The 14646-nt window shown below is 36.8% G+C and overlaps 1 protein-coding gene across 1 annotated transcript in view; it reads right to left on the bottom strand.

The window, feature by feature from the left end:
- Positions 1–704: 704 nt before the first annotated feature.
- Positions 705–14646, bottom strand: part of slkb (STE20-like kinase b) — a 21076-nt gene continuing 7134 nt past the window's right edge. The window contains exons 8-19 of the mRNA XM_016269371.1: positions 14036–14117; positions 11953–12084; positions 11044–11739; positions 9037–9167; positions 8125–8248; positions 6684–6863; positions 5129–5258; positions 4326–4450; positions 4053–4244; positions 2314–2439; positions 2094–2207; positions 705–1119 (exon numbers count right to left, since the gene is read on the bottom strand). Coding sequence (XP_016124857.1) covers positions 973–1119; positions 2094–2207; positions 2314–2439; positions 4053–4244; positions 4326–4450; positions 5129–5258; positions 6684–6863; positions 8125–8248; positions 9037–9167; positions 11044–11739; positions 11953–12084; positions 14036–14117 — 2179 coding nt within the window. The 3' untranslated portion in view covers positions 705–972. The remainder of the gene's footprint in view (positions 1120–2093; positions 2208–2313; positions 2440–4052; positions 4245–4325; positions 4451–5128; positions 5259–6683; positions 6864–8124; positions 8249–9036; positions 9168–11043; positions 11740–11952; positions 12085–14035; positions 14118–14646) is intronic.

Here is a 14646-nt window from a genome sequence, read left to right as displayed (position 1 = left end):
AGGCTACATGTTCACATTGCATAGCAGTGCAAGCGCAAATGCACTTTAAACCACAGTGACGTCAGGATATTTTCATACAGTGTGGATGCTATGCTAAAAATTGCTGCTACTTTAAATCCTATAGATCCATTTTAAGTAAACAATGCTCAATAAAAGTGATGCGAGATAACAGAATCAAATATATTTAAATCCTGTTATTCATACACAAAATAACAAAGAAATTTCCTTATTTACCTCTAAATAATGTGCCTTTAAACTTCATTATAATTGAAATCAACAAATTTAAGAACATTTGTTTTAATTGGCAAAAACAACAACAACACAACTGATTCAGACTGATTTCAAGATTTAAATCATTCGCTTGGTTCTCGTAACTACTGACATCAAGCATTGACTCTTTAGTGCAAGCAAATTAGCTCGAAGCTGAACAGTCATTCCATGTATGTATTAGGTATAATCCTAAAATACCACAGTAAACCACATCGTTAAGACACTGAGACCACTGATTCGAGAGGGAAAAAAAGGTAAAAATCAATCAAAAAAAAAATCTATTTAGTGGCATACAGAATCACATTATCTTTCATAAACTATTGCTGAAATGTTTAGGGAAGGGCCGGTGTCCTGCAGAGTTTAGCTCCAGCTTGCCTAAACCTCAAGTATGCCTAGTAAGACCTTGATTTGCTGCTTCAGGTGTGTTTGATTAGGGTTGGAGCTAAACTCTGCAGGACACCGGCCCTCCAGGACCGAGTTTGGGCACCCCTGGTTTAGGGAAACCACACCGAAAATCCTCCTTTAAAGTTAAAAAAGAATAATAAAATAAAAACAAAAGCAAAAAAACTTCTCTGGAGTTTACTGGAACTATGAAGTCCCTCCTTCCTTCTGACTGACATCAGCGATCAGAGGGAACAAGGCAGCAGAAGTTCAGTCACAATGCAGTTTAGCATGTCTGTGCTTTTAGCGTGAATGTGTGCATTAAAACCCAGTGGACTGGACACTCGGGACGGGGTAGAACTTTGAGATCCGGCTCTGGGTGGAGGGGTTAAGGCATGCAGACTCCCCGCTCATTTTGAAGAACATTTCCTGTTCCTGTAGCTTACGGGCGAACTCTTCCTCAAGGGCCTGCACACAGAGGTTTCACGTTCTTAGTACATTAACCAATGCAACCTTTTTAACATGATTGAAACATGGAATATTAAAGGTGCACTCAGTAATGATTTACTGGACTTATACTGACACCAGGTGGATGAAGCATTATACAAAAGCGTTTCATAGTCAGGCCATTATAGATTCATTCAGTGCGAATAAGTCTTGTAACAGGGTGTTTAGCAAGATCGGCAGACTTTGAAACACAGCAGATTTGGCTTGTCGTGTGATCTAAACATGCCATTTTTAATAAATGAAAAAGGAGTGCACCTTTAAAAGTCTCATTCAATGTACACAAAGAGCACAAGATACCGTGCAATTTCTCTGAATTATCAGAAAGAACAGCAGTTTAATTGCTTAATAATATCACAATATATTGGTTTAATGAAGATTGAAAATAACCTAGAAAATATTAATAAAAAGTGATTTAAAAAAAAAGAAATTCATAGTTTATTCAAGGATGCATTCAACTGATCAAGTCACATTACAACACTGATATAAGACATATAATGTTATGAAATATGCTTTTTTTTTTTCTTCTTCAAACTTTCGATTCATCAAAGAATCATGAAAAAAATATCATGGTTTCCACAAACATTATGCAGCACAACAGTTATCAACAATGATAATAATAGGAAAATGTTTCTTAAGCAGCAAAATAGCAATGAATGATTATAACATGATCATAGGAATAAATTACATTTTAAAATATATTCAAATAGAGAACAGTCATTTAAATTGTAATAATATTCACAATATTACAGTTTCTGCTGTACTTAAACAGATAAATAAGAAATAAAAACATTTACAAATCTTACCAGCCTCTTTTGAATGGTGGTGTATATAAATTTCCATTGCAGGTTTCATGTGCAACATTTATAGTGACTCAACCATTCATAACTTCAGAACTACGCCTGAGGTTCAGTACTACTGTTAATAACATTAAGCACCTTCTTGCGGGGTCGGAGTTTGTCTCTCCAGTCCTTGAGCTCTGCGCTGTGCTCCTCATCCAGCTCCTTCAGCTTCTGAGTCTCATGCTCGATCAACAGATGGCACTTCTCATTCTGAAACACACACGAGACACTATTACTTTTGTTTTTAGGATGAAGAAACCAATTTATAAAAATAATGCACTTGCAGAAATGCTGTACGGTTTGCTGAAGTGTGTACCTGCAGCTGCTGTAGTTCTCTGACGTTGGCGTCGCACTGCGTCTGCAGATCTCTCATCTGAGTCTCATGTTTCTGGTGTTGATGGACACGCTCGTTCTTTTGTCTCTTCTCCTCCTGTGCCGCAAACTGTTCATTGGACACACAAATATACAATATTTACTACACACACAAACATGTCGACTATAAGAAGAAAATAATCGGTGTAATATGTTTAAATATTTAGGGATGCACAATATGTAATCTGTTATTGGCCAATATTAGAGATTTATTCAGTAACTGCAATATTGGATATATAGTAATGATATCGGCACATCTTGCAATATATTGGCCAATAACCAATATGGCACAGATATTTTGTGCCAACATTACAGATTTTTATTTATCTGTTGATTGGAGATCATTAGATATATATAATTTCTGTCAGGACCACTATCGTCAAAGATGATTGACAATTAGCATACAGTTTGGATTGGCAGTATGGTTCTGTTCTGGGCAAGAACTCCCTGCGCATCCATGCAGCCTAGCATGGATGAGAGCAGGGAGAGCAGCAATAACCCCCAAGGGTAAACAGAACAGAACCAACATAAATGTATTGCAGATATTGTTAAAGTTCAATAATTTTATGTACACATTTTAGAATTAGTCTGATTCAAAGGAGAATCAGAAGGCTGAATCCTGACTGACAGAGGTGGAGTTGGGGATGGAGGAGGGTAATTAGCTATTGAGCAATGCAAAAACTGCTGATACTACTGCGGGACCTTATATATCAGGGGTGGCGAACGTCGGTCCTGGCGAGCTGCAGCCCTGTAGAGTTTTGCTTCAACCCTAATCAAACACACCTGAACAAGCTAATCAAGGTCTGAACGGTTATTAGGAAGCTACAGGCAGGTGAGTTTTAATTAGGGTTAGAGCTGAACTCTGCAGGGCTGCGGCTCTCCAGGACCGGAGTTCGCCACCGCTGTTATATATGAATGCTTAGATAGGTGTCGTATTCCCATAGCTAGATGGGGATCAGCTGAAGGTCAGCTGATGCGAGCTTGACTAACGTGACCTGACAGGACTAATGCTACGCTAGATATCAGCCAATACTGGGCTTTTAATTGAGCATGTTCATTTCCCTTATAGCATATGAAGTGATACTGGCCATCACTACAGTTCATATATGCTAGAAAAAATGATTCTATTAAAGGAATAGTTCATCCATAAATCTGGCCAAAATATGAGTAATACATCATAACGCTTTCTCCAGTGAAAAAGTCCATCCTCTTACATCAAAATCCACAAACATATTTGTTTAGAACTGCTTTGGACTGTTTTCACTTATAAACGGTGCTTGATCTGTGCATATTTCTCTCCTGATTCAGACAAGGTGAATTTTTCACTGGGGAAAGAAATATTATGTATAAAGGATATTGTAGCAAAGGTTTAAATTTAAAAACATCTTGATGGATTTCTTTCTTGCAAAACACACAGCTTTTCACTTCACTAGCTGTTAATTGATGGATTGGAGTGGTGTGGATAATTGTGATGGTTTTATCAGCTGTTTGGACTCTCATTCTGACGGCACCCATTCACTGCAGAGGATCCACTGATGAGCAAGTGATATAACGCTAAATTTCTCCAAATCTGTTCAGATGAAGAAACAAACTCATCTACATCTTGGACAGCCTGAGGGTGAGTACATTTTGGGTTGAACTATTCCTTTAATCCTTCAGTCTGAAGCTGATATGACCCCTGACCTGTTTGACTCTCTCACGTTCCAGTTCCGGTGTGACCCCTGTGGTCGTGATGCGCAGACTCTTTTTGAACATGGCCATGCGGGTCTTAGCATCACTGCGCTGGATCTTAGGCAGCCTGGTTCTCTCCTGCGTCTGTTTGTTCTTCATCTCCTCTATCAGACGCTGGTTATACCTCTGCATCTGCTCCATTTCCTGTACAGAAACACATTTAGAGTAAAAATTCACACCAATAGCAGCCAGAAGAGCACATGTAAGACTGATCTGGGAAGTAACCTTCTCATGTCTTTTGAGCAGCTGGTGTCTTTGCATGAAGTACTGGTCTTTCAGCTGCTGTTTGTGTAGCTGGTGTTTTTCCTGTAGGTGACGCTCTTCTAGCTCCCACATAGCGGCTTCTCTGGCTGCAAGAATTAAGAAGAACAGTGTTAAATGAGCTGAACACTGCTTTCAATGGCATGGCTTATATTACAATTCTCTTACTGTAAAAAAACCCCTTAAAAACTAAAATCATTTTAAATTCCACAAATTTAGGCATCAAAACATAACATACAATATGAAAAATGGATATTCCTTTGAACAGTTGTTTATATTTTCTCTCTAATACCCAGAGCAAAATATTTAAATAAACATAAAAGGGTCCGGAGATGCCCAAAATACATCAAAGTCAACAAAAAAACTGGTTTAGCCAATATTTGCATAAACAGGTGTGGAAAACAAATGTGCAAACCTGAACAAACAAATGCTATCATTGCCATTTTGTTTCTTTTTTTCCCTCCTCTATACAGTATATCACCTCCTGAACAGCAGACAACTCATCAGGTTTCAGGCATCTGAGATATCATGTAGGATATGTTACGTTCGACTTGCAGTATAGGAGCCTCTAAAAAGCCCTGAGAATGGCATATGGAGCAGATGCCATGGTAATGCATTTAACAGCAGGATCAGACCAGACTGCTAAAGGCCACATGAGAGTCTGAATAGTCTGAACTGCTAACACTGCAAAAGCTGTAAGTGATCAGTTGGGGAGGATGAGAGTGAGACTTTTAGGGCTAATATTGAGTGGCGATGTCCGGACTGACCTCTCAGGAGCTGCTGCTTGTTGTTGAGACAGTCTCTCTCTATAGTGGCCAGCTCATGTTTGTGCTGCTGAATGATCTTCTTCAGAGCGCTGTCCAGATCCTGCTGCTGCTTCTGAAGAAACTCCTGCTCCTACAATCATACACACACAAAGCGTTAACAACTAGCATTAAAATAGTATATAGGGCAATTTTGGCAAATGTACCCTAAACAGAAACACTTTAGTGAACCATTTTAGCCTACAAGAAACTAAAGCTCATTTGGAATGAAAGAGTCTTGAGCTTAACTGCTAATCACTATTATTTCCTCTAAACGACTCTATATTTAAAGTCAGCATGAATAGAGCTACTTAATCGTGACGTCTATTTGTTGGCCAACCGGAAGGCTAATTCTGCATGGGAATTTGTAAAGGGTTTTTAGAACAGTGTTTTTTTTTTTTAATGAGGAGGAAAAAAAATCTGTGGTAAACATTACATTAATGACAGTGCTGTTGAAAAAGATGAAATTGCTTTAACCATCTATACAAGTTTAATATTGTACGGACTTCTCCATTTGAGACCAAACACTGACAGTAAAGTGGATGAAGAAAGAGGAAAGCGGAGTTCATGTTTCACAACAGACACACCGCTTACATCCTGCAGGGCAGCGCTGGAGAGACTGTGTGGTCACATGTGCTACATCCTTGTCAGTACAGTCAAAGCACACATAACGGGTTCAAACTTAAACCGTATGAACAAAACACACCAACGCACACATCTGCAATCTTCTGAGCTGAAACAATTAGCTTTATTGTGCTTGTGTAACATGCACCACATAATCAGAAGTGTAAAACTCTTTTAATATACTATAAAATCTGAGTGTTGTGCAAACAAACAACACAGGAAAAAAAAAAAATTTTTTTTACTACAAAAACAAAAAAAGGACAAAATGTGCCTCATCTAGAAAAATCAAGTAGTGAAAAACAACCTCAGGAGCAATTTTTTGGATGTTGCAGTACCTCCTCACAAGGAGATTACTCTTTTAATATACTATAAAATCTGAGTGTTGTGCAAACAAACAACACAGGAAAAAAAAAAACTTTTTTTACTACAAAAACAAAAAAAGGACAAAATGTGCCTCATCTAGAAAAATCAAGTAGTGAAAAACAACCTCAGGAGCAATTTTTTGGATGTTGCAGTACCTCCTCACAAGGAGATCGCTGTACATTCACTCCCCCCACCTACAATCTCTGCCGGTACGAGACTCAAACCTGCAACCTTTGGGTTATGAGTCCAACTCTCTAACCATTAGGCCACTACTTCCCCACAGGGGAATTAGATCCTTCCTAATATGTTTCAGGATGATCACATGTTTGGGTGAAAAAAAGCCAGTGTCAGAGAGGGAATATAAAGAAGATTTGGGTGGATTTTACAGGGTGAAGCTCAGGCAGTGGGGATTTTATTTAGTTGAGGACACATCAGAAGCAGTCTGGGAAAAGAGCTCACAAGCGTATTAAAATCAACAACAGGAAGCATCTTCTGGAAAGTGGGGGGAAAAACATCCTAAACTCTTCCATACCTCTTTCTTGCGGTTCTTGAGCGAGCTCTGAAACTTGGAAAGCTCTTTGTCCTGCTCGGCTTTGATGCGTTTGGCCTCGTCTCGGAGACGCTCGGTGTGTTCCTGCTCCAGACGCTCAATGGTCTGTTTCTGCTGCCGTTCCATATTCTCCACCTCCGTATCATACTGACGCTTCTTACTCTAGTAAGACAAGAAAACACAGAAATATAAAGCAGATCTACAAGAATAACAAATCTTTGCCATGGCTGATGGCATTATGTAAAACAGGAGGAAAAGTACACAATTAGTGACAAAATAAAAATAAATGAAAAAATAAAATAAATACAATTAACCATTAAAATGACTGTTGACCAGGTTAACTGGCACAATTCCAGCTAGCTTAAATTACTGACCTCCCCTTCATAGTCAGACACAAATTATGTACCCAAAAAATAATGAAGCTGTTGAGCATGTGATGTAATTCAGTGAGGTTCTCGCCAGTGTCTCAGGCTTTGGTGTCACCAGTAGTGTTTACACACCTAACTAAAGCTATTAATGTAATAAATACCTGAAAATAATCACATCAGTAGAGTATCTTGACAGGCTTTGGGTCCTGTTGTGGCAACAGAGCATGGTTTCAAGGGTGATCCCAGTAAATAGAACTCAGCAGCAGTTTTCTGTCTGTCGTGTCGTGCCGCGCCGCATTCAGTGTAGACCATAGATATGTATATATATCTGTGGTGTACAGCAGTGATCCTCAAACCTGGCTCGCGAGATCCACTCGCGAGCCAGATTTGAGGATCACTGGTGTATAGCATCACTGATTATAATGAGTTCTATAGTAATTTGTCGCACCGCGCCACTCGCGTCTGGTGTAGACACGATGTAACATTGGTTTTGCTTTGTTTCACAGAACTAATCGTTGCCTGGGTTGCGTACGTATGTGTGGGGCGGAGCTATCAAAATAGGGGCAAGACACTTTTGGGGTAGGGGCGTGTTTGTTTTGGTGATTTCAAAAGTCAACATTGGCAACCAGAAATCGCTTACCCCACCTTTAATTTTTTCTTTAGTAAGAACATATATAGTTTGACCAAACAGCCACTGTTGCCTAAAGATTAAAATGTTTTAAATGTTTAAACTTGAACACATTAACAAACTAATTAATTAATTCAATTAATAATTGGTATGATGCTTTTTAAACAATTTTCACAAAATCAACTCACACTATATTTTTTTTACCATTTATTTTTAGACTATAGGTTTAAAAAGCTTAGTGTCTCAGGCTTTGGTGTCACCAGTAGTGTTTACACACCTAACTAAAGCTATTAATGTAATAAATACCAGAAAATAATCACATCAGCAGAGTATCTTGACAGGCTTTGGGTCCTGTTGTGGCAACAGAGCATGGTTTCAAGGGAGATCCCAGTAAATAGTTGTTTGACATCAGTTGGTTCTTGCTCACCGTGACTTCCTGTTCGAAGCGTCTGTAGATCTGCTCTCTCTGCTGCTGGAGTTTGTTACTGAGCTGCTGTTGGGCTCGCTGCTCTTCTTTCTGCAGAAGTCTCAACTCCCTCAGCTCCTGACGCCTGAAACACACATTTTACACTCATTTTACACTGATCCAACAACAAAAATAAAGGTTCTTTATTTGCATCTAGCATTTCATAAAGAACCTTTAACATCCACAGAAACTTTCCATTCCGTAAAAACGTCTTTATAGTGGATTAAGATTCTTTAGAACTTTAAATTGTTCTACACACTGACAATAAAACGGTTCTTTTAAAAAACTGAAAAAGTTTGGGGAAAGTTGCTGCGAAAAAAATCCTTTTGGACCCTTTACTTTTAAGAATGCACAGTATTTAAATGACTTTTACACTTAATCATTTTTTAGCTTTTGTTATGTAATCCATAAATCCACCTACAAATGTTGATTTAGGCACATTTTTGCAGTTAAAAAGTATTTTATTACTTATTCCTCAGTTTAAAGTCAACATTAAACCACATTTACAACCCATTTTACATCTCATTTAAGTATAAACTGGATATTTAACAAAGAAACATCAGCTGGATGACTGCCTTTTCATCCCACACTTTTGTTTACAATTTTAGGATTACCAAAAAGTATGAATTAAAATCTAAATGATTATCATAATTATCCTTTTATCTCTAAAATGTTTAAGATTGATGCTAGACAAGAAAAAAAAACTGCATAAGGCTGAAAGCAGTAGAGCTTTTCTGGAAATGGCATTATCCAGTCTAACAGGATGCTCGCCCAGGCACGAACAGGAAGTATCACCAAAGTCATTACCAATGAATGCAAATATGATGCAAACATGCAAATCATCTCGGAGCAGTTAAACAGCTGATGGCTCACCGGAGGAATCTCATCTCCTCGTTTTTGATGTCATTGTCTGTGAGGATCTTGGACGTTGTTACACTGACTTCTACCCCATCCACCATGAACTTGCGAGTCTTTTTCAGAGTCTTCTTCTGCCTCTTGTTGTCCTAGAACACATATTAAATATTATTTATTTGGAAATACTGAATAAAAAAAAAAAATCCTGATATTTTTCAGCCTTTTTATGATTTATAACAAAATATGATAATTTTATATAAGTGGATTGAATAGGCTTCATTAAAGGTGGGGTAAGCGATTTTTCAAAAACGCTTTAGAAAACTGATTCGGGCCGAATAGCAAAACAAACGTCCAAAGCCAATCAGCAGTAAGGGGCGTGTCTACTCATGATGTGGAGGAGAGAGCGTTCAGTGCACGGGACAGACATTAAGCCGAGCGACAGAAAGATAGAGATGGCGGATAAAAAACAAAAGAGGAAAACATCTGCGGAACAAAGGAAGGCTTAAGGCAATAAGGCAAGAAGTAGGACCCGTGTAAATATTGGATCAGCTTTCCAGCGCTGGAGAGAACGGTAGGAGCGGTAGGCCTGCGATCGGACGCCGAGGTTGCTTTGTTTCTTCTCGAAAGGTGAGTAACACCGTGTCTGCGCCGCAACAGCTAAAGTCTGTCTAGTACACTGGACGCGACAAAGCGACCATTGAAAATAATTTGAAATTTGGGTCAATACGTCATAAAAGAACTCAGCAGCAGTTTTCTGTCTGTCGTGTCGTGCCGCGCCGCGCCGCGCCGCACCGCATTCAGTGTAGACCATAGATATGTATATATATCTATGGTGTACAGCAGTGATCCTCAAATCTGGCTCGCGAGATCCACTTTCCTGCAGAGTTTAGCTCCAACCCTATAATCAAACAAACCTACCTGTGATTTTCTAATGATCCTGAAGACATTGATTAACAAACTCAGGTGTGTTTGATTAGGGTAGAGCTAAACTCTGCAGGAAAGTGGATCTTGCGAGCCAGATTTGAGGATCACTGGTGTATAGCATCACTGATTATAATGAGTTCTATAGTAATTTGTCGCGCCGCGCCACTCGCGTCCAGTGTAGACACGATGTAACATTGGTTTTGCTTTGTTTCACAGAACTAATCGTTGCCTTGGTTGCGTACGTATGTGTGGGGCGGAGCTATCAAAATAGGGGTGAGACACTTTTGGGGTAGTGGCGTGTTTCAAATGTCAACATTGGCTACCAGAAATCATTTACCCCACCTTTAATTTTTTCTTTAGTAAGAACATATATAGTTTGACCAAACAGCCACTGTAGCCTAAAGGTTAAAATGTTTTAAATGTTTAAACTTGAACACATTAACGAACTAATGAATTAATTTAATTAATAATTGGTATGATGCTTTTTAAACAATTTTCCCAAAATTAACTCACACTATATTTTTTTTACCATTTATTTTTAGATTATAGGTTTAAAAAGCTTACATCTTAAACTCAGTTAAAATAAATAAATAATCTATAACCTATATAAAATGTTAAAAAAGTTTAAAATGTAAAAACGTACCCCCATTAAAAAACATTTATAATAATAACTATATATATAACAAAAAAAATAACTATATATATATATTATATAATTAAATAATAATTTAATTATATAATATATATATATAATTAAATCAATCAAGGGATGCTGTTTTTCACTAAATTAATAATTCACAATATATTTTTTTCAATTTATTATATTTGTAATATTTAAACTTTTTAATAAAAGAAAAATGCCACACTGGGAACATTTTTGAGTGACAACATGAACAAATCACTGAATCAGAGTTTTTAACTGATGCATTGAAGCAGTTTGAAATGATAAAAAAAAAAAAAAAGTATAAAACTAGGTCTAACAACATTTTTAACAACTGAAATTTAAATCAAAGGATCTACTGAAATGCTTTCATTCTTGCTGCTAGCAACCAGACAATGAAAGATCACAGAACCAGTGTAATGACAGAAGGTGTTTCTCACCTGCTGAGAAATGGTTCCTGGCTCCTTGGATTTGCTAATAAAGCTGGAGATAGATAAGTTCAGGTCTATGCTGCTGTTGTCAGCTGAAGAACTGATCCCAGAGTCGGAGTCCTCCTTCTTCACATACCTGGGTTTCACTGGGCTTTGCTTCTCTTCCAGTTCAAGTTTCTCCTTTTCCTCAACGCTCTCTTCTTCTTTCAATGGAGATGTTGGAATAGGTTTATCAGGCACAGCTTGTTTAACAGGTCCTGTTCGTGTCTCCAATGAAGAAATGTCTGATGCAGACGCTTCCTTTATGAGTTCACCATTGCCCACCACCTCCTTTTCCTCTTCCAGTTTCCATCCCTCAGGTTTTACTTTTTGCTCCTCCGATTGTACTCTTGAGACAGCAGGAGTTTCTGGTTCTACAGGCTTCTCTCCAGCTTCAGGTTCTTGAGATTCCTTTGGAGATACGTTCACAGGTTGTTCCTTGGATCCAGGTTCTTCTACATCCGCGATGTGGTTCTCGTCTACCTTCAGAGGTTCTTGTTCCGCCTTTATTCCAGTTATAACTTGACCATCTGGCAGTCTGGGTGTAGCCACCTCCTCGATCTTCTCAGGAACAGACTCCAAGGTGGACGGCGACTGAGGAAGCTTCTCGTCTTCAGAGCTTCCAACGCTAGCGTCAGATGGTGCACGTTTGTGTCCAGGAAGCAGCTGAAGAAAATATTATTTTAAACATGTTAGCACGATATTGAAGAAGGAAAAAAACAACAACATTCTGCTATGTAATAAATGCAAATTGTACCTCAGGACAATCTACTGGCCAGTGGTATGCTGAGAATTCACCCAGACTTAGTAGTCTACACTAGGTTTAATCTTTCTCTGAAAAGTGTTCAAAATTTGTTAGCAGTTCCTATAATCTCTTACCAGGTTTCCTTCATGATCTTCTTCCTCCTCTTCCTCCTTCAGCTCCTCTATCTCCTCTGTGACCTCCGCCTTGGCCTCTGCGATGAGCTCCCGCAGGGGTCGGTTGTCAGTCACACTACTTACAAAGGGGTGCTGCACACATGAAGGAAACTACTTTTACTACAAAAAAAAAAATAAAAATTATATATATATATATATACATATACACACAACACACACACACATAACATATATAACTAAAATATATCATATAAATGATATATTATAATATAATATATAACAATTCTGTCTGATAAGCTGATAATTAATTAATTATTTTTTTATGTTATAGTAGATATTAAAATTGTACTAAAGCTGTACAATATTCTCTGTGAAATCACAATTATATTGTACAAAATGAAAAATGAATATGCATTTTGAGATTTGCTAAAGATTACACTTAACAGTACTATTAAAATATTAGTGTTTTCAAAGATCTTGAGAAACAAATTCAGTTAAATGTGTAAAATAAAATAAAACAATGAGAAAATAAAGTAAAAATCATATAGGAAGGAATTAAGAATTAACTGCCTTATGAGTAAAATAACACCACCATATTTACAAAAATACATTTGACATAAATCAGCCTTCATGTCATATAATTTTGAAGCCTGTTGAAGAACTGGTGGTCAAGAATAATAAAAATTAATTAAAATAATAAATAGTGCTATTAAATTATTAGTGTTTTCAAAAATGTACTTCATGACAGTCAAATCTAATTGTAAAAATACGCGTGTAATGAGCCTCCACAATTAAATAGCCAATAAAATAAAAACATTTGCCAAATATTGTCTGATAAAAAAAACAAATATGGTACTGATATACTGTACATCACTATCTGGCATTAAGAAAATAAGGCCTAATTTAAGACTATATGTTATAGTAGATATTAAAATTGTACTAAAGCTGTACAATATTCTCTGTGAAATCACAATTATATTGTACAAAATGAAAAATGAATATGCATTTTGAGATTTGCTAAAGATTACACTTAACAGTACTATTAAAATATTAGTGTTTTCAAAGATCTTGAGAAACAAATTCAGTTAAATGTGTAAAATAAAATAAAACAATGAGAAAATAAAGTAAAAATCATATAGGAAAGAATTAAGAATTAACTGCCTTATGAGTAAAATAACACCACCATATTTACAAAAATACATTTGACATAAATCAGCCTTCATCTCATATAATTTTGAAGCCTGTTGAAGAACTGGTGGTCAAGAATAATAAAAATTAATTTAAATAATAAATAGTGCTATTAAATTATTAGTGTTTTCAAAAATGTACTTCATGACAGTCAAATCTAATTGTAAAAATACATGTGTAATGAGCCTCCACAATTAAATAGCCAATAAAATAAAAACATTTGCCAAATATTGTCTGATAAAAAAAACAAATATGGTACTGATATACTGTACATCACTATCTGGCATTAAGAAAATAAGGCCTAATTTAAGACTATTAAGATTTATTGCGTTGTCAAAAGACAGGCCAAACAGGAAGCCTGAAACAGACAAGAGGACAACAAGCACAACAAAATCAACGTCCCATAAGGATCCTAGTCTCCATTTCTTACCTTTCTTGGTTTTGAGACCTGCTGCAGACAGTCTATAGCTGGTCTGAGAATGTGCAGCTTCTTTGATATGATCACCTTAATTGGAGGAAAACTCGAGCTCTGTATTTTCATCCCCATTCAGCCTCTACCTGCAGTGTTTCATAACTGAGCGTGTGTGTATCTGTTCCCCGTCAGTGTCAGGCTGGCCTACTTAAAGCCTCGGAAAGAAAATCTCCTTTGCTGACGTCAATTCTTAGGATGACGGCTGGTGCAGAAAGTGCCTGACACAGACAAACCTATAAATGAACAGCTGCTGATTCATGGGGCAAGAAAGGCCAATTGGACGAGCAGCAGACCAGGGTGATAGTAAACAAGGGGCTTTTACACTGAGAGGCTGCTGCAATACTAGCTCAGCTTAGGTCAAGGTTGTGTGGATGTGGTCTCAGATTTCAAATGCTGGAATAAATGCGGGACAGGTCAGTTCACCTGAAGTAGTTGTGCTGTGCTCCACCTGTTGTCCACATTCTTATCCAGCGAGTGTTTCAGGAAGTCATTAAACTCAGGAGACCTGCAGACGGATCATGAGATTAGTCATTACAACTAAATAAACTAAATGGAAGTATAGGTGTTATATTGTGAAATTTTTTTAAATAAAAATTTTTGTAAATAAATAAATAAATAAATACATATAATAAATAAAAAATACTGCATAAAAATGATACGGAATAATTATATTTGTCTACAAAACTAATTTCAGGCATTTAAGCATAAGCCTTGAGAGAAAAGGGTTTTTGAGATCATTAGAAGCCAATTCAGTTATGTGTTTCCGATAGTTACTTTTATCAATAGTGTAAATACACACAATTTTTAAAATAATATTAAATGATACACAATTTTTAAATTAATTTTATTTTAATTTACTGTATATTTAATTGTGCAGACTTATATCCCCTATTTTTACATTTAGATAATTGTTGCTGTCATTAATAGCTCACAGTTAATCTTTGAAAAAGCAAATAATCTAATATTATTTTTTTATATTAAAATGAGGTAAAATACAATGAAAAAGAAAAGAGGAATTTAAAAAAAAAAGTCTT

Source organism: Sinocyclocheilus grahami, unplaced genomic scaffold, assembly GCF_001515645.1.
Source record: "Sinocyclocheilus grahami isolate Dianchi unplaced genomic scaffold, SAMN03320097.WGS_v1.1 scaffold51.1, whole genome shotgun sequence".
In the NCBI taxonomy this organism is placed as follows: Eukaryota; Metazoa; Chordata; class Actinopteri; order Cypriniformes; family Cyprinidae; genus Sinocyclocheilus; species Sinocyclocheilus grahami.
This window is presented reverse-complemented; position numbering and strand designations above follow the sequence as displayed.